Source organism: Bos javanicus, chromosome 28, assembly GCF_032452875.1.
Source record: "Bos javanicus breed banteng chromosome 28, ARS-OSU_banteng_1.0, whole genome shotgun sequence".
Classification (NCBI taxonomy): domain Eukaryota; kingdom Metazoa; phylum Chordata; class Mammalia; order Artiodactyla; family Bovidae; genus Bos; species Bos javanicus.
In genome coordinates, this window is record NC_083895.1 from 12,063,626 (window position 1) to 12,090,608 (window position 26,983).

The following is a 26,983-nucleotide window of genomic DNA, read 5'->3' on the forward strand; positions in this document are numbered from 1 at the left end:
CAAGGACAAGGGAAGTTTTTGGATGAAAGTCTGAATTTGATGAAGTCTAGGTAGCACAACCAGCCATGAAGGCCACTGGCAACAGGAACCAGACTTCCCAACAACCACCTCCTCAGTCTCAGGACTGCTTCTCATGTATACCTTCACCATGGTGAGGAATCTGTGTCTGGGGGACACGTGGGTCTCTCTCCCTAGGTTGGCACCTCTCTCATTTTCCTGGTCTCCATCCACTCCTTGTCCCCTAATCCCTACCATTTATCCCACAGAGGACAATAAGGCCAAGGGTAAAAAGTGGATGCCTTATTTGAAACTAACCTCATAGGTTTTTCTGACACATGTAAAACAAATTCAGCCTTCTGAGACAGCAGCATTTCTATGCTATGAGGGGACAAATTAACTGACCAGGCACATAATAAGAACACCTGGTACACATGAAGAAGCAGCTATTATGATCCAACCCTTTACTGAGATGAAAAGACAAAATTCTGTATATATAACATTTTTTATCCAATTTCATTGAAACCTATTTATTTTACAGCCATAAATCTTTGTATAGTCAGTCCTTTCTTCTCTGCCCCCTCCCTTCCTAATCACTTTGCTTAAAATGAGAGCCTTCACTTGATTTGGCCACTTTTCAACACCTGAACTGGGCTACTGGGGTGTGCTTGAAGGTGATTTATTTTTCTGTGGCAATGTCTTCAGTCTCAAATTAGCAAGGATGAAAAAGCAATACTTCTTGGGAAAAGTGAGAAGTTGGTAAGTGGCAGAACTACTTAATTTCTGCTCCCTCTGGCCTATGGCTGTTGCAGTAAGGCATGCAGAGACTTTTATTAATATTGAATAAAAGCTAAATTTTAGCTTTCAGAAGACAGAAGTATACTATGGTCTAAAAGACAAAAGCACATCACCAGCTCACAGCATGAAAATTCTGAGCGAGGAATCAGGGAAGTAGAATTTCCAAGGAAGAGCTAGGAATAAGGACCAATGGAAAATTATTGGAGATTAAGAATATTCTTAATTGGAGAAGGAAATGGCAACCCACTCCAGTGTTCTTGCCTGGAGAATCCCAGGGACGGGGAGCCTGGTGGGCTGCCGTCTATGGGGTCGCACAAAGTCGGATACGACTGAAGTGACGTAGCAAGAATATTCTAAGAGTGAAGAATTCAAAGGTAGAAAGAAATAATTTAGTCCTTATTTCAGAAGTGAGACAGTTGAATCTGTAGAGATTAAATGTCTGGCAAACAGTCATGCCATATCCTGTTCTAAATATTCTGGGTGAAGATGGAAGTAGCAGAAGGCTGATATTCTCTATTAAAAATCACAGGATTCCACCTGAATAGCTACTGTGATATCGAACTTCTGGTTTCCTATTGCTTCTCCTTTTCCCAGGACACATCCATAAGTTCCTGTTTGCTAAAATACAGTCCTCTACTGTCAATCCCTAGTATGAAAGGGAGCTTATTTCACTGAATATTACGAACATGAATGTTGAGGTCTTTTAATGGACCAGAACCTGGTGGTCCAGAGTTGATAATAAGAAAGTAAAAGAGACAGAGAAAGAGGCTGATATTCTTTGATTTAAGCAGAAAACCAATAAAGCTCTTGACACAGAGCTTGCGTCGCTCACGAAGGCACCGGGCACCCTCCTGAAGGGGTCAAGAAGGTACAGTGTGCCTTCTTGAGGGGGTCTTAGAAGCCCAGGCAGGAGAGTCAGCACGACGGGTTTCTATGCTCCAGAGAAATAGCCGGAAAGAGAGAGAGAGAAAGAAAGAAAGAAAGAAAGACACAGGCACCCAAGATCTGATGGAACAAGGGTGTTTTATTCAACATAGTGTGGGTATATATACTGTCTTCTTTTCAGTTCAGTTCAGTCACTCAGTCGTGTCCGACTCTTTGCAACCCCATGAATCACAGCATGCCAGGCCTCCCTGTCCATCACCAACTCTTGGAGTTCACCCAGACTCACATCCATCGAGTCAGCGATGCCATCCAGCCATCTCATCCTCTGGCATCCCCTTCTCCTCCTTCCCCCAATCTCTCCCAGCATCAGAGTCTTTGCCAAAGAGTCAACTCTTTGCATGAGGTGGCCAAAGTACTGGAGTTTCAGCTTTAGCATCATTCCTTCCAAAGAAATCCCAGGGCTGGTATCCTTCAGAATGGACTGGTTGGATCTCCTTGCAGTCCAAGGGACTCTCAAGAGTCTTCTCCAACACCACAGTTCAAAAGCATCAATTCTTTGGGATTCAGCCTTCTTTTCAGTCCAACTCTCACATCCATACATGACCACAGGAAAAACCATAGCCTTGACTAGACGAACCTTTGTTGGCAAAGTAATGTCTCTGCTTTTGAATATGCTATCTAGGTTGGTCATAACTTTCCTTCCAAGGAATAAGCGTCTTTTAATTTCATGGCTGCAGTCACCATCTGCAGTGATTTTGGAGCCCAAAAAAATAAAGTCTGACACTGTATATACTGTCTTACAAGGTAGCTATTTTCAGCAAAGATAAAGATCAAAAGTCCAGACTTACAAATTATCAAGGAAACATAAGGCAATCCATATCAAAAAGAGAGGGTTGTAAATAATCACTTTTACCGTATGGTTCATAAAAAGGAAGAGGGTCATAAATAGGTACTTATCACTGTATGGAAAAACTAATGAAGGAAATTCATGCATTCCTCAGCCCCGGGAGCAGTTTGCCACCCCTCTTAATTCCTGAATATTCAGGAATTAATAAGGAACAGAGGATTCATGATAGATCCAAAACAGCACACAGGAAGCTTCCTGTTAAATGCTTCCTGACACATGAACATAAAATCATGTTTCAATTTATGGGACTGTCAGTTTACATTCCAATCCCAAAGAAAGGCAATGCCAAAAAATGCTCAAACTACCACACAATTGCACTCATCTCACATGCTAGTAAAGTAATGCTCAAAATTTTCCAAGCCAGGCTTCAGCAGTATGTGAACCATGAACTTCCTGATGTTCAAGCTGGTTTTAGAAAAGGCAGAGGAATCAGAGATCAAATTGCCAACATCTGGTGGATCATGGAAAAAGCAAGAGAGTTCCAGAAAAGCATCTATTTCTGCTTTATTGACTATTCCAAAGCCTCTGACTGTGTGGATCACAATAAACTGTGGAAAATTCTGAAAGAGATGGGAATACCAGACCACCTGACCTGCCTCTTGAGAAATCTGTATGCAGGTCAGGAAGCAACAGTTAGAACTGGACATGGAACCACAGACTGGTTCCAAATAGGAAAAGGAGTACATCAAGGCTGTATATTGTCACCTTGCTTATTTAACTTCTATGCAGAGTACATCATGAGAAACGCTGGACTGGAAGAAACACAAGCTGGAATCAAGATTGCCGGGAGAAATGTCAATAACCTCAGATATGCAGATGACACCACCCTTCTGGCAGAAAGTGAAGAGGAACTAAAAAGCCTCTTGATGAAAGTGAAAGTGGAGAGTGAAAAAGTTGGCTTAAAGCTCAACATTCAGAAAATGAAGATCATGGCATCCGGTCTCATCACTTCATGGTAAATAGATGGGGAAACAGTGGAAACAGTGTCAGACTTTATTTTTCTGGGCTCCAAAATCACAACAGATGGTAACTGCAGCCATGAAATTAAAAGATGCTTACTCCTTGGAAGGAAAGTTATGACCAACCCAGATAGCATATTCAAAAGCAGAGACATTACTTTGCCAACAAAGGTTCGTCTAGTCAAGGCTCTGGTTTTTCCTGTGGTCATGTATGGATGTGAGAGTTGGACTGTGAAGAAGGCTGAGCGCCAAAGAATTGATGCTTTTGAACTGTGGTGTTGGAGAAGACTCTTGAGAGTCCCTTGGACTGCAAGGAGATCCAACCAGTCCATTCTGAAGGAGATCAGCCCTGGGATTTCTTTGGAAGGAATGATGCTAAAGCTGAAACTCCAGTACTTTGGCCACCTCATGGGAAGAGTTGACTCATTAGAAAAGACTCTGATGCTGGGAGGGATTGGGGGCAAGAGGAGAAGGGGATGCCAGAGGATGAGATGGCTGGATGGCATCACTGACTTGATGGACATGAGTCTGGGTGAACTCCGGGAGTTGGTGATGGACAGGGAGGCCTGGCGTGCTGCGATTCATGGGGTTGCAAAGAGTTGGACACGACTGAGCGACTGATCTGATCTGATCTGATGTCAAGATATTGTTTTCAGCCTGCCTCCAGCTGCTTTGGGTTTTCTTAGACTCACCCTAAGAAAACTGTCCCCCTGGAAAATGAAGGAAACTTCCTAATTCTTTAGTCTCTAAATGGTTGATGACCAGTAGATCTTCATCTGTACAACTGAAGGTATTAATTTTGTCGCTCAGCTGTGCAATTTTTGTGAATTCTAGTATATCTCATTGGCTTAAAAGCTCCCTTGCTTGTTGGCCATTTAGACACAAGCAGCAACCCCCCACCCCCTCAGCTTGCAAACACTGAAGAAGAGGAAACAGTCTTAACAAAATATGCAGTTAAACTTGCAGTGTCAAAAACTTGAGTGATGACAGAGAGGAAGTGAGACACGTCTGGGCCCCCATAGGTTGAAGTAGGTAAAAGCTAAGGAGGAGCCAATACCTGACTCTATCAAATTTTCCCTCCCAACAAGAAGTTGGGAGTGAATCTTAAGCCTATCCTTAAGGGATTTAGAACTATTAGAACTCTTTAGAAACCTAGTAAGAATGTAAAGACATTAGAAATACTTTGGAAAATGGTTTGGCAGTTGCTTATAAAGTTAATACGCTTTGAACACTTCTGCTCCTTGGTATTCAAGAGATGACATGACATCTAAGAAGTTGAAAGACTTTGTCTTGCTGCTGCTGCTGCTAAGTCACTTCAGTTGTGTCCAACTCTGTGCGACCCCATAGATGGCAGCCCACCAGGCTCCCCCATCCCTGGGATTCTCCAGGTGAGAACACTGGAGTGGGTTGCCATTTCCTTCTCCAATGCATGAAAGTGAATAGTGAAAAGTGAAAGTGAAGTCGCTCATTCGTGTCCAACTCTTCGCGACCCCATGGACTGCAGCCTACCAGGCTCCTCCGTCCATGGGATTTTCCAGGCAAGAGTTCTGGAGTGGGGTGCCATTGCCTTCTCCAGACTTTGTCTTAGTTATCTTAAAATCCCAAACTGTGATGGCATAACAACAGTAATCTTTCATCAGCTGTGGTGGAGCAGGTATTCAGAAATGGTTCAGCTGGGTGGTTCTGGTGTAGTCTTTCCTAAGGTTTTGATTAGATGGGGACTACCACTGGAGGTTCACTGACATGGCTGTTAGCCAGGGAGCCACAGACCCGCTCCACAGGGCAGCTTCAGCATCCTTACTGTGGCTAGCTTGTCCAGGGGAAGTGATCCAAGGCAGAAGCTGTGACATCTCTTATAACCCAGTGCCAGCAGTACCATAATGTTTACCATGGTAATTGTCACACAAGGCCATTCTGATTCCAAGCAGGAAATGGTACAAAGTTGTTGTACAAAAGAAGAAGTTTGGCTACCAATGTTCATCAGTTAGTTCAGTTGCTCAGTCGTGTCCAACTCTTTGTAAACTCATGTAAACACACCAGACCTCCCTGTCCATCACCACTCCCAGAGTTTATTCAAACACAGGCCCATCCAGTCAGTGATACCATACAACCATCTCATCCTCTGTTGTCTCCTTCTCCTTCTGCCTTCAATCTTTCCCAGCATCAGATTCTTTTCAAATGAGTCAGCTCTTCACATCAGGTGGCCAAAGTACTGGAGTTTCAGCCTCAGCATCAGTCCTTCCAATGAACACCTAGGACTGGTCTCCTTTAGGATGGACTGGTTGGATCTCTTTGTAGTCCAAAGGACTCTCAAGAGTCTTCTGCAACACCACTGTTCAAAAACATCAGTTCTTTGGCCTCAGCTTTCTTCACAGTCCAACTCTCACATCCATACATGACCACTGGAAAAACCATAGCCTTGACTAGATGGACCTTTGTTGGGAAAGTAATATCTCTGCTTTTAAATATGCTGTCTACGTTGATCATAACTTTTCTTCCAAGGAGCAAGTGTCTTTTAATTTTATGGCTCCATTCACCCTCTGCAGTGATTTTGGAGCCCCCAAAAAATAAAGTCTGACACTGTTTCCACTGTTTCCCCATCTATTTGCCATGAAGTGATGGGACCAGATGCCATGATCTTAGTGTTCTGAATGTTGGGCTTTAAGAAAACTTTTTCACTCTCCTCTTTCACTTTCATCAGGAGGCTCTTTAGTTCTTCACTTTCTGCCATAAGGGTGGTGTCATCTGTATAGGTGAGGTTATTGATATTTCTCCCAGCAATCTTGATTCCAGCTTGTGCTTCTTCCAGCCCAGCGTTTCTCATGATGTACTCTGCATAGAAGTTAAATAAGGAGGGTGACAATATACAGCCTTGATGTACTCCTTTTCCTATTTGGAACCAGTCTGTGGTTCCATGTCCAGTTCTAACTGTTGCTTCCTGACCTGCATACAGATTTCTCAAGAGGCAGGTCAGGTGGTCTGGTATTCCCATCTCTTTCAGAATTTTCCACAGTTTATTGTGATCCACACAGTCAAAGGCTTTGGCATAGTCAATAAAGCAGAAAGAGATGTTTTTCTGGAACTCTCTTGCTTTTTCCATGATCCAGCAGATGTTGGCAATTTGATCTCTGGTTCCTCTGCTTTTTCTAAAACCAGCTTGAACATCTGGAATTTCATGGTTCATGTATTGCTGAAGCCTGTCTTGGAGAATTTTGAGCATTATTTTACTAGCATGTGAGATGGGTGCAATTGTGCAGTAGTTTGAAGATTCTTTGGCATTGCCTTTCTTTGGGATTGGAATGAAAACTGACCTTTTTCAGTCCTGTGGCCACTGCTGAGTTTTCCAAATTTGCTGGCATATTGAGTGCAGCACTTTCACAGCATCATCTTTTAGGATTTGAAATAGCCCAATTGGAATTCCATTACCTCCCCTAGCTTTGTTCGTAGTGATGCTTCCTAAGGCCCACTTGACCTCACATTCCAGGATTTCTCGCTCTAGGTGAGAGATCACTCCATTGTGATTATCTGGGTCATGAAGATCTTTTTGTACAGTTCTGTGTATTCTTGCCACCTCTTCTGATGAAATGTGTCCACTGGAGAAGTGAATGGCAAACCACTTCAGTATTCTTGCCTTGAGAACCCCATGAACAGTATGAAAAGGCAAAAACATAGGACACTGAAAGATGAATTCCCCAATGTTCATAGCAGCTTTATTACCAACCACCCCAGGCTAGAAACAACTCCAGTGCTCATCAACAACATACTTCAAAAAGACCTGGAAGTTGCTCCAGGAAGATAAGTGGTGGCATCTTATTTAATGGAGGCATACTTTCAGAGCCTTCCTCTGGGAAGAGAGGAGATCCACAGACTTTGGCCAGCAGTGTTAGTTACAGCAGGGATCCCCAACCTCTAGGATCTAATACCTGGTGATGTGAGTTGGAACTGATGTAACAGAAATAAAGTGCACAATAAACAATAAACATAATGCCCTTGAATCATCTCAAAATAATCCCCTGATGCCAGTCTGTGGAAAAATTCTTTCATTGAAATGGTCTCTGGTACCAAAAACGTTAAAGATACAGAACCTGTGTGGGCTCCAAAATCACTGCAGATGGTGACTGTAGCCATGAAATTAAAAGATGCTTGCTCCTTGGAAGCAAAATTATGACCAACCTAGACAGCATATTAAAAAGCAGAGACATTACTTTGCCAACAAAGGTCCATCTAGTCAAAGCTATGGTTTTTCCAGTAGTCATGCATGGATGTGATAGTTGGACTATAAGGAAAGCTGAGCATCAATGAATTGATGCTTTTGAACTGTGGTGTTGGAGAAGACTCTTGAGAGTCCCTTGGACTGCAGGGAGATCAAACCAGTCAATTCTAAAGAAAATCAACCCTGAATATTCACTGGAAGGATTGATGCTGAAGCTGAAGCTCCAGTACTCTGGCTACCGTATGAGAAAAACTGACTAATGGAGAAGACCCTGATGCTGGGAAAGATTGCAGGAAGGAGGAGAAGGGGATGGCAGAAGATGAGATGGTTGGATGCTATCACTGACTTGATGGGCATGAGTTTGAGCAACATCTGGGAGTTGGTAATGGAGAGGGAAGCCTGGCATGCTGCAGTCCATGGGGTCACAAAGAATCAGATACAACTGAGCTACTGAACTAAATACAGAGTGAAGTAAAAAAAGAGAAACATTGTATTTTTTATACAGAATCTGGAAAAATGTTACTGATGAATCTGTTTGCAGGGCAGCAATATAGACACAACAGAAACTTGGGAACACAATGGGGTAAGGAGAGGGTGGGACAAAATGAGTAGCATTGGAACATACATGGCGTATGTAAAATAGATAGCCAGAGGGAATTTGCTGTACGACACAGGGAGCTCAAACCGGTGTTCTGTGACAACCTAGAGAGGTGGGATGGGGTGGGGGTTGGAAGGGAGGGGACATATGTATACCTACGGCTGACTTATGTTGATGTATGGCAGAAACCAACACAACATTATAAAGTAATTATCCTCCAATTAAAAATAAAGGTTGGGGACTGCTGAGTTGTAGGAGTCCTTTGGGTAGGATGTCTACATAGAGAAGTCACAATAATTCATTTCCCCCCTTTTTCTATTCGTCTTAAGAACTGAACTGGGAAATTACTTGTTGGTTCTAGCTCAAACCAAAGCCTCTTCTGAGCAAGTTACTTCCAATTGATCAATCCATGATCTGATGCTGCTTTTTAGGCATTGTCCTAGACATTAGTTTTTGAAGTGTGATGCTTGACTAGAAAGCTAAGTATCACCTGAGGAATGTTTACAAATGCAAGTTCATAAGCCTCAGCCCAGACCCACTTAATGATTAATGTTAGGCCACTGCAGTTCAGGGAGATTTTAAGGCACAACAGATAAGACAAATAGTCTTTAAACTTCTTTGAATATGTCAAAGTCCAGGAGTGGGGATAGTAATCTGTTTATACCAACTCTCCTTTGACCACGATGCACACTGAAGTCAGAATACTGATGGTCTAGGAGACTCATGACTAGTCTAAACTAGTTCTTCCTCAGTTTGGTTTTCTGGAAGAGTTCTGTTTTACACCCTCATAAGCTTGTAAATATGTCTGCTAAGCCTGAGATTTTTGTAGGTTCTGCTTGAGTTGTTAACCAACTAGGAAATTCTACTGAAATGTTCTATTCAGAAGATGGAAGGGCTGAAGAGATTACAAGTTGGAAGGAGGGGAGGCTAACAGCAGATGAGCTAAAGAGATTACTTGTCAAATGAGAAGCTGAGGAGACTAGTAGTGCAATCTGGTTTTATTAACACATTTGGGCTGAGCAACTCATCTCCATTTCCTAATGGCCAGGTAGGACATGAACAAGGCTCCAACGATTAAGATTCCAGATAGGCCAGCCACCCACAAAGCTTGAGAGTCTACAGAAGACCCTGCAGGATGGAAACGTAGGTTAGTATGCTGAAGCCAAGTGATGTTACATCCTAATAAAGACTGCTAGTCTTGAGCTATAGGGGGAGAAAACTAGGTAATTCCTTTTGAGGTTCATATTGACCAAACCAGTAAGGAATTAAGTAGGGATGTACAAGTAGCTTTGGTTTGACCAGTGGTTCAGATATTCTCCTTCCACTCACTTGAATATTTGTGGAGCTTTTCTGAAGAGTCTTGAATGGCTTGGAGTAGAATCAAGGGACCCTTGCTAGAAATGCTAGCCGTGTTGTTCTGAAAATGGATGTCAGAGCTTCTTCTTCCTGTTGGAGAGATGAGTTAAGGATTTGTTAGTTTTGTACTTATGAGTGGTTGTGGAGTACTAAAACAGGACTAGGTCCCTTGTCACAGAGAAAAACTTAGTTCTGTTCCATTAAGAAAAACCTTAATGTGTTAGACACAAAGTCTCAGACTTGCTCATTTGTATTAATGCTAGCAGTTTCAGAGAAATTATGATTTTAGACTATCCCCAAATCATCATCCTTCCTAAGTACAGGTACTTGAATAGTAATGTCTTAATACTGAGACCCTATGATATAAAAGGTACCTGGTAATGGTAACAGCAAAGCTCTGTTTGAATCCTATTTCTATTGCTAATTGTAGGGTCTCTGTACTTCTCAAATTTTAGATATCTAAGTATATATATATATTATTGCAGTTAGATGTTGAGTATTTAGTTTACTAAATGATAGTTCTGAAAAGTAGTACACAAGTTTTTTTTTTCCTACCAGAACAGGCTTAAACCTTAGGGGGTCATGCTGTGCTGTGCTTAGTTGCTCAGTCGTGTCCAGCTCTTTGTGACCCCCATGGACTGTAGTCCACCAGGCTCCTGTGTCCATGGTGATTCTCCAGGCTAGAATACTGGAGTGGTTTGCTAAGACCTCCTCCAGGGGATCTTCCCAACCCAGGGATTATTAAGAGTCATGACTCCCAGTTAATTCAGGAGCCAAGTATTGTGGGATCAGATGGAATATGACTGTATGAGCACTGGGCCTGGCCAATTAACACATACTAAGTCTGCAATCCCATGCCATCTATAAGTCTTGAGGCTATGTTGCCAGACCTGCCAACATTTATATCTAATAAATAAAAGCCTACATTTATATCTGATACCACAGAAGTGTTTTATTAGATTGTAGGCTGTGAACTCACTTGACTCCCTGCTAAAAATTTATATGGAGAAAAACTAAGGCTGAAAATTATAAATATAAGCTATTAATCCTGAAATATTTAGGCCTGGAATTCTAGGACACTAGTTGTATTTCTGTTCTATTACATCATGAAAGTACTTAAAGAAGAATCGTTAATTAGATGAATCTTCAGTTTGATTCATGTGCCACAGACTAAAGGTTAGCACTGGACTCCAAATACCACTTCAATCTGGCTTCTGGCATAGATAGGTTGGATACTTACGTCTGGCAGGACAGAGTGTCACACAGGATGGTGTCCTGGCAGGCTGGCAGACAGATGCACTGCAGTGCAGATACACCTGGGAACCGAAAGAATTGGGATCATGGGTCTAGCACATCCTAAGTCTTCAAACCTGCTTTATCTCCCCCAGGAAGAAGTCAGAGAATTATCATAAAATTGATAAACCAAACTGACATCACAGAAGCACTAAGATACCAGACTCTAGTTGACCCATGTCACACATTCCACAGGCATCCTTTGATTGCTCTGAGGCAATACCAAAAGCCAATGTTACAGGGCAACCTTAGATGAAAAGTGGTACCGTGTGGAAACATTTGAGTTGGGTTTAGAGCCCAGCTGAAGAGCACAGAGGGCAGCATCGTACCGGTCCCTTGAGGGCCCGCTTTGCCACTGAGTCCACAAAGCTGAAGGTGGAAATGCTGAAGCGCTGGTAGTGAGAAGGAAATGGCAGGTCTGAGGCTTCCCAGACAGGGATCAGTTTTGTCTGATAGTTGTCTCCTGTGTAGGGGCACCTAAGCAAGGATATCCAGCAGTCAAGATGGGCTTCTTGGAGGGATGGTAACACAGGTGAAAGAAAGACACGCACCCATTCACGAGCAAGGGCCACTGGGGCTGGAGCAGGGCATCTGCACCAGGTGTCGCCCAACACTGGTCCAGGCGCAGCTCGAGACTGGGGTCTGTTCTCTGACGGATGGAGACTTCCACGTAGATGGGATCCCGAAGTAACTTCACCACTGGGTAGTCACTAGCCGTGTAGTAGGAGCGATAGCGTTTATCTGCAACAGGCCAAAACAAGCTGAAGCAGTAAAGAGCTTGGAACCTCTAGGTGGCTTGGGATAAACCATCACCCACATAAATGCCTTTGAAAGGAATAATATCTTGTTACCAAGTTAGGGTCTTCCGGCCCAGAAGATGACTTTAGTCAGACTAGAGGCCAGATAGTCTACCCAAGAGGGTCTTACCTTTGGCAATCTTAAGTTCCAGAGTGAGGTTTCCAGGCTGGGTCTCAGGAAGGGGTGGTGGGAGAGTAAGAACCTGGACATTAACTGGGAGAGCACTGCTACTTGCAGAGTAGCTACAACTGACTTGGAGCCTGCAGAGAAATAAAGATTTTAGCTATTATCTTCAGTGGGTAGACCATGTCACCTCTTTAAGGTTTGAGGAATAATTTTTAAGTATCAGGTGCTAGAACAAGTTTATAAACAGGTGGGGTTTGGTTCTGGCCTTGTGAAAGCTATCATTGGGGAGACCAATAGGTAAACAAGATCCATGTAGGGAGTTTGATATAGCACTGAGCCACCAGGGAAGCACAGACTGTTATATATTGAATCGATAAACAAAGTCCTACTGTATAGGACAGGAGTCTATTCAGTATTCTGCATAAACCATAATGGAAACATGAAGATGTGTAACTGAAGTCACTTTGTACAGCAGAAATTAACACATTATAAGTCAACTATACTTCAGTAGATTTTAAAAGATATGGTTCTATGATAACAGGTGTGTTCTCTGGAGGCAGTAGTCAGGGAAGATGGTGCAGGTAATTTGATAAGGGAAAATGAAAAGCAGTAACTGAGAAGTATGGAAGCAAGAAGTCTGGGGTCCATTGAATACTCTACGGAAGCACAATCTGAGGTTAGGGAACAGTTAGGGAAGGATTGAGAACATTGGGAAAGTTTTGGCTGAAGTAGCAGCTGCAGTTTCATGTAGGACCCTGCAAGTTATGTTCATAATAAAGTTTAAGCTCTGGAAGACAAATAGAAAACTTTAAGTATACTAGCTAAGGTTTTTAAAAAGATTCATTTTACTACAGCTTAGATATTGGAGGTAGAAGGAAGAGACTAGAGAAACAAAGACCCAGTGAAACGAAATTGAAGTCAGGTCGAGTCTGAGGCTTAGATCAAGTCGGTGGTAATAATGCAGGGCTACTAGATCAAATAATGGTCTGTGAGATTGGATAGTCAAGGCAATAGAGATTCTGCCATCATGAGGAAGATGGTTGTTTATGGTCATTTATGAATGTTTTCTCTAGATCTCCTGTTTATGGAAGGAAATTCAGGCATTCTGGTCAAGCAAGGTCAGGTTAACTAAGACCTTTACCTGAAGGTACTGTCTCGGGTAATAGAACCACGGCTCCAAGTTCTCACATCCCGAGCTGCAACCAGCTCATTTTCATATACCGCCTGCTTTCCAGTGATCTGCAAGGGCAGGTAAAGAATTCCTGTCACTCTTGCAAGCTAGATGCTGCTTCACTCAATTTTGCTTTCATCCAGCACTCAGAAAGGATGCCCATTGACTAGTAGGGAAATTACTACTTCACCTTACTTTCAGGGCAAAGGAACAGGAAGGGGCTTTGAGTAATGAAGCCAGAAATACCACTTATCTCAGCTGATTTCCCTGGTCCTTTCCCAGGGCTGTGTGGTAGGAGGAACCTGTTATTTGTTCTTCTACACCTTGGTAATGGGGGCTAGCCCCTCACTAGTGGGCAGGGGGGATGACTTAGCCAAGTACCCAGCAGAGGTTTCTGCTTTCTCAGTAATGAAGGCCCCTCTGTCCTAGAGACCATCCTACATGACAAGCAGTAAGTCAGGTATATTCTTCACAGCTAAGCCAGTCCAGTTCTCCCCCAATCACTAGGGCATTCCTGACCAACTTAAACAGAGTCCAGGGTCAGCTCTTCTCACCTGTTTTGTAGTACCACAGGTAGTAAATGGAAACCGGAACAGAACAAAAGTGTGTGTTGCCATCACAGGTTTACATTCGCTGTCATTCCTGAAGGCCAAGTGTACAGAATTCAAGAGCAGTGGGGGCGAGGTCACGTTCCGGGACACAGCAATAGAGAAATGGCCATCTTGGGTACAGTGTGCGGTCACTGAAACACCAGAGCAACTGTGCTGAAGGCAGGTCACCTCAAGTGATTGATCCAGCCAGACAAGAGTCTAAAAATTATAGTTTCATTATTTTAAATTCCCCACCCTCCTCTTCTCCCGCTAGAAAAGCTGGCATTCCAGGTAATGACCTTGAAGCAGGTTCAGCCATCTGGAGTTTAACTGGGGCTTTGGATAGGCACTTGGGTTTGAATCTTGCCTCCACTACTTACTGTGTATTTAATTAACCTCCTTGTATCAGCTTCACCTGTAGAATGAAGATAGCCATACCTGCTGTTTCACTCATCAGCTAGGATTAAGAGCTTAGAATTATGTAGCATCTTGTTTCATGAAGGTCATTTTTACGTGAGAAAGACTTGGAACATGATTTGGGACAGTGTTCGTTTGAAATAAGGCTCATCTTCTGAAATAAAGTTCTTTATACACAATCAGCCACCAGATTGTCTATTTCTTGAAACTGGTTAAGTTTCTATCAATTAACATCCTGCACATAGACTTAGCTTCCTGAGTTCATTGAATGTTATTTGCTTTCTGTTGGGTTCTAGAAGAATATGCAATGGAAGACTATAGAAAGCTGGGTCACTGAAGGTCAAGTGTTCTAAGGAGGTACTAACTTATACATTAACCTTTGGTCATCTTTCAGTATTTGCCTTCTGGATGGGGGGTGAAGGAGATAACCTTCCTTTGGGTTTAGTTAATGGTAATTACAGGCACTCTTCAGCTAATTTCTAAAGTATAGCGACTCACCTGTGTTTCCGTAGTAACAGGAAATGACCTCTTCAGAGTTGTAGCAGCAGCCTAGCTGTTTGCAGTCTCCTTGAGTGATGGGTGAAGGAGCACATGGCAGTCTGTCCCACACTGGGACAGAGTCACAAAGGCCAGCATTTGGGACATCTAGGATAGATATTGAAGAGTAACTTGAACTAGGAAACAAAGTCTAGTCTTTAAGAGATCTTTTCATTAAGAAACATTACGTTCCCATAGATATCCATGTGATTGGAAGAGATATTTACATACTAGAAATTAAGTCTGGATTATAAAGTTCACTGCTTGGTTACCTTATAAGAGTGCCCTGAAATGAGTACTCTTTGGAAGAGGAAATACGAACAAGATTGGTAGAAGCAGTGAGACTTTATTAAAGAATTCTTCCTTCTGTTCTTTAAAAAGTACTTAGTGTACTCTAAATTACCATCATTTTGAAATGCAGTTCAGTAAGCAGGGAGTGGGGCCTACGATTATGTATTTTATCAGTAGTACTCCATTGGGCGATCACATAACAATGCAGATGTGAAGAATTGTAGGTTCAACTCTTGGGACCTCTCTGGGAGGCCAGTTAAGATTGTGTGCTTCCACTGCAAGGGTTTTGGGTTTGGTCTCTGGTTGGGACCTAAGATCCCACATGCTGCACAGTATGGTTAAAACTTTAAAAACAGAAGTTTGACTCTTTATGACTGAGCTAGGGCCCTTGGGGGGCAAGGCAAGATTCACTGGAGTTGAGCTGGCATTGTACCTGCCTGTTAATCACCCAGTTAAATACCAAGTTAAGCAGTCGAGTAGCCCCAGCTGAAGGGACTGAGCCCTATTCTCAACAGAGTCTGCTTCTTGAAGGCGTTTGCTGAGTCTCCTTCCAGACCCTTCAAGAAGGAGATCTCTGGTCCTGGGATAACTCTTGGTTGAATCTCAGCTCTGCCACCTACCAGTGAGGGGTGCTTGGAAAGCTCTCTGCTGAGGCTAGCAATGGCACTAGGTTGGGGTTACAGGTAACATGTGAAGTACCCTTCAAAGTTCCTGAGCCCCAAGTAATCGCTCAGGTGGTGTTTATCCTAGGGTCGCCTGTGAAGGGCTGGAACAAAGTTCTCGATGGGTGCCTGGTATCACTGTACAGAATGGGTAGAAGATACCCAAGGACACATTTCAGGCAGCTCCACACCACCCAGAACCCAGAAGTATCCAGCCCTTACCTGGGAGATTCACAGGACACTTGAACAGCTTTGTCTCTATAAATGCTCCAGATCCACTCACACCTGCTCTTTCAATTCCAACAGTCATGATGTAGTAGGACTCCTGGAGAGACAGGCCCATGAAGTCAGCCTGGATGGTGGCAGAGGCATCTCAGCCTTCCTAAGGACAGGTCATACTTACCCACTCAGTGACATAGCAGCCACTGTAGGAGGCTTCCCCCACCAGGGAGCTGCCAGGGCCCTCACTGACCCAGGTGCCACAGTCAGAGTCATTCTGCAGGTTGTGTGGCAGCCCATGGTTATCTAGGAGTGCGGATGGGGAAGAAAACACATATGGTCAGTCATCCCTGTCACCAGTGCTGGGAAGGGACAGCCAGCTTTGCCTTAGACTCAAGAGCAGCTGCCAAGAAAGGAGAAACAAGAGCAAAATCAGGTTTAGAGGTGAAGTTATACTTCAGATTACTTCTATAGAGAAGCAGCGGAGTTTAGCAAAGGTAGGGAGGCATTCGAACAGAAAACAGAGGCCAATTTTACACAGGAGAGGAGACATGCCATTGCCTAGCTCAGCCTTCAAACTTACCCCATGCTACTAGTCCAGGAGGAGTCTCCGTCTCCTGACTGAGAGGGTTTATGGTGAATTGAAAGCTCCTTAGCCCACAGCGCAGTTTGTCAGGATACTCAGGTACCTTGGACTGATGCCGGCTATTCAGACCAAGAGACAATAGAAAACAGAGCCAGACAAGTTGCAGCAGCAGCCACATGGTGCTGCTAGGAGTCTTACTAACTACTCTTCTGGTCCTACACTTCCTTTCCCAAGAGCCTGTGCTCCCCAAGCCCTTAAATACAGAGAGAAAGCTGGTTTCAGGTGCATGTCTGTGTAGTATGCAGGTGGGATTCCTTTGGAAAGGGTGATTCCTCCAGCATCACTCACTTTAGGCCACAGTCTTCAGCTGCACCACTTTAATATTGAAATCAGACAGTCTTCAGAGCCCAGGAACAATGTGGTGCTTTTTAGCTAAAATAGGTTTCCTCACAGATACTTAGTGTAGCCCTTATCTTACTAGCTTAATGACCTTCCTTTAGAATCTGCATATTTGGGTATAGCTCTGACACTTACCAGTTGTATGAACTGGTGAGTCACCACCTCTCAGAAACTCAGTCTTCTCATCTGTAAATTGGGAATATCTCCCAGCAGGCGAGGGCATCACAGGTGTTGCAGTGATAAAGGATTCACCTACCAATGCAGGAGACACAGGAAATGCAGGTTAGATCCTTGGGCCGGGAAGATCCCCTGGAATAGGAAATAGCAATCCACTCCAGTGTTTTGGCCTGGAAAACTCCACAGACAAAAGAGCCTTGCGGGCTACAGTCCATGGGGTCATAAAAAACCAGACACAACTGACTGAGCACTCACACACTTGGCAGGAATGTTCGTCTGATTGTATTCAGCCTAATATTTATCATGTGAACAATTTCCCCAAGTTGACTAAGAATCTTAATCAAAGCATTGAGAACTTATAACCAGGTATCTCTAATTCTTTTCAACTCATCGGAAAAGACCCTGATACCAGGAAAGATTGAAGGCAGGAGAAGGGGATGACAGAAGATGAGATGGTTGGATGGCATCACCAACTCAATTGACATGAGTTTGAGCAAATTCTGGGAGATGGTGAAGGACAAGGAAGCCTGGTGTGCTGCAGTCCATGGGTTACAAAGAGCTGGAAACAACTGAGCAGCTTAACAACAGCAAAAAAAGAGAACAAATAAGCATGTGTCTTCCCAGTGAAACTGCATGACTCACTTAACCACAGGGTGACAAACAACACTGAGGGAATGCTGGCCTCTGCCCTCAGGGATGGGACCTGACTTTCCAACATCTGGATTGGGTTTGGCCACTAGTCCATCACATCCCATTTACTTGCTCACAGGACTTATCACATTGGATTTTAATGGTCTCTTATTGACTCAGTGTCCCTATTAGAAGCACTTGAGGGCAGGGACTATGTTTCATTTTTCACTGCATCCTGAAAGCATTAGACAGTGTGTACTCAGTGTTCCCTGAGGAAAGAATGGATCAATGAACACGCTTTCATTAGTAGCCATGTCCTAAGACTAACTCCCTTGAAAATGTGGTTTCCCAACCTCACTGGTATAGATTCATTTCGTGACAGTCTCAAACTCATAAAAATCTTTAGGTGTTCTTTCTTTAAGTCATTATACATGGGATTCTAAGTATAAGAATAAAAAGGAATACAACAAACTAGTGAATAAAACAAAAAAGAAGCAGACTCACAGATATAGAGAACAAGCTAGTGGTTACCAGTGGGGAGAGGAAGGAGAGGGACAATATAAGGGTGGGGGGAAAAGGGTTATTATGAAAATATATAAAATCATTGGTATGAAACTTTTGAAAATTGTAAATCATCTACCCTGATGATGAACAGTGAATCCTAAGATACACCAGCAGGGCTGAGATGAGGTGATTTCACACTTACTTCTGTGCTAAATCCTCTAAGGACATCTTTATTCAATGACATGATTCGGTTTCCTGAGAGAAAATGCACTGATAGTGTGTAATCCACTTTGAGAAGTCCCTATCATTTCAAAAGTAACTCTCTGCCCTTGGGATCTGGAAGGGCAAATGCTGTTCTTAGTCTTTTCTTTTGCTAGAATCATCCAATCATTTGAAAATAATTTCAGTAGGACTACAGGTAGAATGGTCTTCCTGGGTGGCGCTAGTGGTGAAGAAGCTGTCTGCCAGTGCAGGAGATGTAAGAGACTTGGGTTCAATCCCTGGGGTGGGAAGATCCCTGGAGGGGTGCATGGCAACCCACTCCAATATTCTTTTTTTTTTTTTAAATTTTATTTTATTTTTAAACTTTACATAATTGTATTAGTTTTGCCAAATATCAAAATGAATCTTACCTGGAGAATCCCATGGGCAGAGGAGCCTGGCAGGCTACAGTCCAGAGGGTCGCACAGAGTCGAACATAACTGAAGTGACTTAGCGCTCACATATAAGTGGAATATAAATCACCATAAATTGCAGACTATGGAAAACCCCGTCATCACTTTGCATGTTCTAGGTACACTCATCTAGATCCACTTTGTGTCACCTACCAGAGGATTGGATTATACCCCTGGCTATCCAGGGTCTTTAGCTTGTAGACAGCAGTTCATGGGATTTCTCAGTCTCCATAAACATGTGAGCAAATTCCTCATAATAAATATATATCTCTATCCCCTACTTGTTCTGTTTCTCTGGAGAACCCTAACACAAACACTGCTCATTCCTCATTGACTGGTCTTGCCCTGAGAGTTCCCAAGAGATGGGAGGACAAGAACAGCCTGTGATACCAAGCAGGGCCCTGTGGGACTCCTGGGCACAAAGCCTTCCTGTGTCCCCCATTTTATGATTACAGGAAACAGCCTTTGTTCAGCTTTCATGACCTTCCCTGAGTCCCTGTGGGCAGATTCAAACAGTTATTAATTAGGGAAAGGAAAAGATGTGAAACCAGGGAGAAACAAATGATCAAGAGAAATAGTGCAGCCTTGGGACAAGGTCCTAGTTCCTTATCAATGGATACACATAACAATATTTTTGAATGTTTCACAGATATTGAAAATGCCTCCAGGTGGGAGAAGTTAACGATTAATGATGGCATGCTACTTATAAGCATGAAGACCACCCTAGACCAATTGGAACCTGAAGATTGATGATGCTGACTCCTACTTATCTCACCACCAACTAAACAGAACAATGTCCACAAGCTGATAACCCTCTTCAAACCATTACTATAAAACTTCTCACTGTCCTCTTCAAGTGGAGACACAGGACACAGTTTTGCAAGGCAGGAGCCCACTGTGTCCCCCATTCCCCAGTAAAGTAATAAAGCTACTCATTTCTACTTCTCCAAAGCACTGTCTCCACATTTTACTTGGCTCTGGTGAGCAGAGGCCGGGTTTTTAGGCAGCACCTGCACCACTGTGGAAAAGCAACCTCCGATTTCCAAAAATCTCGGTCAGAATGATACCATGCAGGGACCTCTGGGGTTCCTGGGCACATAGACTTTCTGTGTCCCCCATTTCTTTGAGTTTAGGAAACAGCCTTCATTCAGCCTCCATGACCTTCTCTGAGTTTCAATGGGCAGATTCAAGCAGTTGTTAATTAGGGGAGGGAGGGGATGTGAGATTAAGAGAAACAGTCAAGAGTAGGCTTCAGACAAGGTCCTGTTTCCCATCAAGGGATACACACAATATCTTTGAGTTATTTTGCAGATACTGAAGCCCCCTTCAGGTGGGGAATTAATAACTAAGGATGGTAGGCTGCCCACAAGCAGGTAGACCAGACCAGTTGGATCTGAAGGTTGATGACGCTGACTCTCACTTACCTCACCATCAACCCGTCGGAAGAATGTCCATGAGCTGATTACATCTTCTTTGAACAATTACTATACAACCTCTCAATATTGTCCCCAAGTGGGGACACATGGTTTTGAGGGCAAGAGCCTGGTATATCCCTCTCCCTTTGCCCAGCAAAACAACAAAGCTATCCTTTTCTAGTTCACCTAAAACTCTGTCTCTGAGAATTGACCCAGCACCAGTGTATAGAGAACTGAGCTTTCGGCATCAAGTCTGGGCTTATCTTTTTTGAGTTACATATGAATGTTTCAATTTAAACTAAAGAACAAGCTGTGCCAAGTTAACTAATATGTTCCTGATCGAAAATGGGCACACATAATGATTTCTTTTCAGATTGGCTTCAGACAGCGTTTTCCTTGCTGTGACTGGAGTGTGCCCTCCTGGCTGGAAGGTAAGGTATCATATAAACAAAGCCCCAGGAAGCCCTTGCCAAGTGTGGAAAAGCAATAATCAAAATTACCCCTCAAATATGGAGGACCAATTAGACCATGTGTGTGCCAGTCAGTAGGGGGCACCTAGCTGTTCTCCATGTGTGGTGGAAATTAGGACACTTTGCTTCTCAGCAAGCAGGAATACATTTTGAGCCTGAGTCAGTTGTGAGTGACGAGTCTCAACCCCAGGTCTTCTTCTGACTCCCTCCCTCCCTTCCTGGTCAGGAAACCCTCTGCCCTGGCTGCCCAGCCCCAACTCTGCTCTGATTTTGTCTTGCCTGTCCTGCTCTACCCCTTCCTCTGTCACTAAGACCATTGCCAGTAGGGGAAATTATCCTTCCTTTTCTCACAGGTAGGAGGGTGCCCAGCTGAACAGCCTTTTGGACTTTGAGAAGAATGGCAATGTACTGGCTACCTCTCTCTCAAAGTCAAAGAGTAGTTAAGAAAGTCATCAAGTAATTAAGAAAGAGATAGCAGAGTAAGTTGTTAAAGAAAAAGAGAACGAAAATTAAGGACTTCAGGGTGGGAATATCAGGTAAAGTTGGTGTGAGTTTTCTGGCCTCAATTCAGTTCAGTTCACAGTATCTATTATAATACCTGTCCCCCTCCTTAATTATGCTCAACTGGACACCAGCCATATTTGATAAGGGTCCACACTAATCCCATTTTAACTTGATTACCTCCATAAATACCTGATTTCCAAATAATGTCACATTTTTGTATGATAGCAGATAGGTTAGGGGGTCCCCAGAGAAAGAGACCTGGAAATGGCCTTCTTGACATAAGAAAAGTCATTTTGGCCTAAGCCATTTTGTGATCTAAGACGGGCACGATGCTTACCCTTGAACACATCTCAGTAATCAATGATCTTAAGGGAACAAAGGAATGCAGGAACAGAGAAAAGGCAAACAAGAGGGCAGTGACTGAAGCAGAGGCCTAACTCATCCTCAAGGGATGTATGTAACAATCTGATACTTGTCTTTGACTTCTGCAGGAACCAAGACCCCCCACACCAGTGCAGGACTAATGGTGATGTCGACTCTCCTGATTTCAATCAACTAAAGATTGGACTCTGTCAACCTCTGTCTCAGTTTCATGCTAAGTTCTCCTCTGCTCAAGCCCCTTCCTGGAGAAGGAAATAGCAATCCACTCCAGTATTCTTGCCAGAAAAATCCCATGGACAGAGGAGCCTGGTGGGATACAGTCCGTGGGGTTGCAAAGAGTTGGATATGACTGAGCATGCACACAAGCCCTTTAGGGAAATGCATGTGAAAACTTAGTTTAAAACTTCTCCAGTTTTGCTGTTCAGGAGACACTGTTTTGGGAAAGATCCCTGGAGTCCTTACTTGCCTCAAGTAGTAATAAGTCCTTCCTTCTCCCAATCTTTGGCTTGGTTGTGTCTTTTGGGTCAACATTCACTAAGGGGTAAATCCAGTCACGTTTTCTGGGCTAGGATTTCAATGTATATTTAAGCACAATTCAGTTCAAAGCACCTTGCAAACCATTGTACAACTGCATTGGTCAAACTAGTCTTTGCTTGCCGCCCCCCCCCCCCCTCTTTTTTTTAGTGACATGAGAACTTGATGTATACAGAGAATACTTCTGTTTCTTTTTCTTTTTTTCCTTTGAGTACTTTCATTTTTTATTTTTATAATCTTTCTTTCCTTGTTAAAAGCTCTTTTAAACATTTCCAACTTCAGCTAACTAAAGGGATTTTTTTTTAATTTTATTTTATTTTTAAACTTTACAATATTGTATTAGTTTTGCCAAAAAGTTCCATTCTGTTTAGATCAGAATGCATAAAAGGTCAGTAATGCATACAATGGCTGAGTCAACTGGTACCAATCAATGGCTGTTTCAGTTCAGAGAGGAGGGTAGACCAGTGAGCTAGGACTGCTGCAGGGTAGACAGTCTAGGAGGAAAGGCTCACATTGGCCATTGCCTTATGCTCGATAACTACTCTAGTATGACTGCTCTCAGCTAACTGGAGTTGACTGGGTAATTAATTTACGAAGTTTATTGTGTCTGATAATACCTTATATACTTATAGGTCTTATATTTTACTTCAACATGGCTGTCATCAGGATATAGCCTTGCTTTTCTAGCCATGTGCCTTACATACATGGTTTCCTCTTCATGAGCTACTTAAAGCTTCATTTCTGTGTGACCAGTTCTGTCACAACTGAGTCAACGTTCTCCAAAGCCTTGCCCTTGGACCAGCAGCATCAGTGGCACCTGGAGACTTATGAGGGCTGCAGGTTTGGGGCCTCACTCCAGATCCAGTGATTAGAAACTCTGGGCGGGACCCAGTAGTCTGTGGTTAAGTCTTCCAGGTAATTCTGACACACACTCAGGCTTGAGAACCACTGCCGTAGGGTAGAACACCCAAGTCACCTTCTCCATGAAACTTTTTCTGATCGCCCAGCTGGAGGGAATTCCTACCTAGTTTGAAAAACCAGCATTCGTTATCTGTATTCCTCCTGGGACAGTAACAATTTGGGACTCTCCCTTTCTGGATTGTAATGTCTTTGAAGCACATGTCTTACTCATCTTTATGTTCTCCACATTACTTACCGTATTTTTGAGATGAGTGAACTCTGGTCCACTGGTCCAGTGATTTGCATTCATGAAGGGTCCCCAGTCTACAGTATCTAATGCCTGATGATCTGAGGTGGAGCGGATGTAATAAGAATAGAAGTAAAGTCCACAATAAATGTAATGTGTTCAAACCATTTTTAAATCATCCAAATCCCCACTCCCCAACCTGATCTGTAGAAAAACTGTCTTCCATAAAACTAGTCCCTGGTGCCAATAAGGTTGGGGATTGCTGTTTAGAGGAAGCTGGTTTTGCAAGGCCTACTTTCTACTTGCCACCAGTCTGTGTTTCTGTGCTAACTGAGCATGTGAATGACACTTCCTATTTTCTCCAGGGGAAGACCCAGGCTCCTCAGCATGGCCACCCCTCCCTAATCATGTCTCGGTTCATGTTTCCAGGGTGGCCCCCTTCTTCCCAGTGGCTGGTCAGATAAAGATCCTCTGAAGTCTCTCAAACCTGCTCTGACCTCTCCCCTCTGTTCTGTGGTCCGTGCTCTTTTCACCTCTGGGATGCCCTGTGGACTGTGACATATCAATCCACAAAAGATGTTGTGGACATCAGGCCACTGGCCACTGCAGCTGCCCCTGCCTGTATACCCTGAGGGGACTCAGGATGTACAAAACAGAATACTGGCCTAGATAGTTAAGGTGCACATTGAAGAAATGGTTTCAGTGAGCCCAGACTTGCAATCTTCCCCATACACAGAAAAGCACTAAATTCATTAACTTGAGAGGTCGGGTTTTCTTTAATTAACAGCAATCTTTTGATGTTCTGACTACCTGCTTCTCGATTTGTTTCCTTGCAAAAGCTCCCCTATATCCTGGTTCTTCCCTTACCTGTTCAGAGCAGTCCTTCAGAGCTATGATAGGTTGCATTCTGAGCTTAAATCCTCAGCAAATCTACAGAACAAATAACATAATCGTTAACTTTTAGGTTGTACTTTCGTTTTGTTTTTCTTTTCCCCCAGCCAACAACCCTCTCCTGCTTTGTCTGCTTGTTTGCTCCTGTTTGGCTTACTTTTATTTCACTGCATCTTATTCTTTATTTTTTTTAACTTTTTACTTTGTATTGGAGTAGAGTTGAGTAACAAGGATGTGATAGTTTCAGGTGAGAGCAAAGGGGCTCAGCCATGCATACACATGTATCATGACATCTTATTCTTTAAAATACCTGGTTGAGGCATCACCTCCTCTGGAAACCCTCCTCTGGTCACTGGCCACCTAGCTGGGTTGGGGGCTGTGCCCTGAGCAGTTTAGTGCTTTCTGCTCTTGTAACACTTCCCAGTACATCTCATCCTCTGTATGGGTCCTTTACAGACACGGGGTCTTTGAGTGCAGCGTCTGTCCCTTCTAGCTCAATGTCTTCAATGTAGCAAAGCCTTAGTACATTGCCGGGGTCCAGCCTCGGCTGATCCAGGGTATTCGAAGGAGAGACGGCGTAGGCGAAGATTAGGAAACAATTGCTTAATTAAATGTTAATTAAGGATATAAAGAGTAATAGAATGAGGATAGCTCAGTAGGAAAATTCAGTGGAGAAAAGAGGTTGAGTAGCTTGGTTTACACGGGAGACCAATAAAACTTCAAGAAGTTTGCACTACTTACGTAGGCCGCAGGCGTCCTTCCGTTCTCCCGAAGGAGAGGAGACACTGAGGCCTCCCCGGTCGGATCTTAGAAGCCCAGGCATAATTAGTAAGCATGGCGGGTTCCGCGCTCCAGATGGAGACTCAAGCAGAGTAAGAGAGAGAGCGATATGGGGAGACCAGTATTTCGAGAAACTGATCCCAATTCTTTATTTTCCATGGTCTACTTTTATACACTGAGATGTTATACAAAAGTCACGTGGGGACAGCAGTCCTGACTTTTATTAAAGTCAGGTGCTTCATACAAATGTATACAGAGGTCTTAGGGGTGTTACATCATCTTCTGGCCAGGGGGCCTGCTGACAATTTACGACCCTCTCCTTGTGACAGCAGTCAGTCAACCAGGACACTTATTTCTCCAGGGCTGATTATTCTCAAAACAGACACCACCCAAATAAAGTTACGTTCCTATAGGGTGAGGGTGTAGTGGGTTTTAGTTAAGGAAAGAATTTACTTAGCCTAAGGTCTAACGTGATTAATATCAAAGGTTAATACTTATTTCTTCTATATACTCATTAACATGTGTAAGGGCAGGGGATGTGGAGACTTAGCAAAAAACATGGGCTCAACAAATGAAAAACCCTTCACCAATACAATTTCTAATCAGCCCATTATACTTATTCTAATAGTTTTCTAACTTCTCTAAAGAACCTGTTTTTAGAGAGTTTAAAGCATCTCATGCCTCTCATGGTTGGGAGGCTGTGAGCAATCACATGTGGCCGGACAAGCCTGTCAGGCAGGCTAGAGAACCTTCAGAGGAGTTTGTAGGTTAAAACACTCTTATCACGCCCAGGAATTATTATTAACTGGAGCTCTAGGTTAACTCCTTCTCCGAAAGAGGTGGTGGGGGACAGCCCCCCGTAAAGTCAGAGATGTAGGTGAGAGCACAAAGTAGTAAAGTAGGCAGGCTCTGGTTATGGGGGTAGATGCTCGAGGAGTTCCAGGGGGACTCCTGAGGCTCGATCCCGCCTTTGCGTATGTCGAGCCTCCTTCCTCATGACCTTTGTCACGGGCGGAGTACCTCACTCTGGCCCCCAACAGTACATAATCTTGGAATTCAGCTTAGACAAAATTTTAAAATCCCACTAAAGGCCCCACCTTCCCCCTTGCATCTTTCTTCCCTGCATTTCATATAAAACTAGCAGTTCTTTTTGCTCCCAGTTAAAGTTTTCTTTATCTTCTTTACAACCTTCCCCAGAAGAGGTCTAGTTAAATGACTTTGCCAAAATATACTCATGATTATTGTGGCCTTCCTAGTGGCTCAGATAGTAAAGAAATTGCTGGCAATGAAGGAGACTCAGGTTTGATCCCTGTGTTGGGAAGATCCCTTGGAGAAAGAAATGGTAACCCACTCCAGTATTCTTGCCTGGGAAATCCCATGGACAGAGGAGCCTGGCAGGTTACAAGTCCATGGGGTCACAGTTGGACATGACTGAGTAACTAACACTTAATTCGTGTACAAAGAAGAACACACTGTGAAGAAGAGTAGCTGCCTACTGTGTTCATTTCCCTCTAAGCAAATATCAATAGAGGCATAAAATGTTTGCATTAAGATCTTTTTATACAGCCTGAACATAAATAACTAGAGTCATACAGTGTTGTCAATGTTTTGGGAATTAATTCCACTGTGCTAAGTCGCTTCAGTCGTGTCTGACTCTGTGTGACCCCATAGACGGCAGCCCAGCAGGCTCCCCCATCCCTGGGATTCTCCAGGCAAGAACACTGGAGTGGGTTGCCATTTCCTTCTCCAATGCATGAAAGGGAAAAGTGAAAGGGAAGTCGCTCAGTCGTATCCGACTCTTCGAGACCCCATGGACTGCAGCCCACCAGGCTCCTCCGGCCATGGGATTTTCCAGGCAAGAGTACTGGAGTGGAGTGCCATTGCCTTCTCCTAATTCCACTATATGCATAAATAATAGCTAACATTCACTGAGCATCTACTCCAGACAGGATATTTTCCAAAATCCTGGGAATGAAACTCAGTTCTCTCCTGCCTCATTTTCTGGTTCTCTTTCTCTTTGCATCCTAATCTCTCTCTCAAAGGATGTATTTTCTGCCACATACTATTCCAGGCT

General features: G+C 43.5%; 1 protein-coding gene across 1 annotated transcript; it reads right to left on the reverse strand.

Annotated features, from left to right (window-relative positions):
* Positions 1-9,349: 9,349 nt before the first annotated feature.
* On the reverse strand, positions 9,350-16,645 carry ZP4 (zona pellucida glycoprotein 4). The gene is made up of 12 exons (XM_061405868.1): positions 16,401-16,645; positions 16,002-16,123; positions 15,815-15,923; positions 14,607-14,753; positions 13,656-13,843; positions 13,072-13,169; positions 11,934-12,064; positions 11,558-11,747; positions 11,336-11,483; positions 10,954-11,029; positions 9,687-9,803; positions 9,350-9,485 (listed from the first exon to the last, which is right to left on the reverse strand). Exons 1-12 carry the CDS (start codon positions 16,579-16,581, stop codon positions 9,382-9,384), a joined length of 1,611 nt encoding a protein of 536 aa, XP_061261852.1. The 5' UTR covers positions 16,582-16,645; the 3' UTR covers positions 9,350-9,381.
* Positions 16,646-26,983: the final 10,338 nt, after the last annotated feature.

Excerpts from the sequence above, each read along its gene's own strand:
- ZP4 (XM_061405868.1), bottom strand. The coding sequence starts at position 16,581 with ATGTGGCTGCTGCTGCAACTTGTCTGGCTCTGTTTTCTATTGTCTCTT. Across the intron at positions 13,844-14,606 it reads CTGTTACTACGGAAACACAG|TGACCGCACACTGTACCCAA; the intron begins GTGAGTCGCTAT and ends CTGGTGTTTCAG. Across the intron at positions 11,748-11,933 it reads GGAACTTAAGATTGCCAAAG|ATAAACGCTATCGCTCCTAC; the intron begins GTAAGACCCTCT and ends GGCCTGTTGCAG.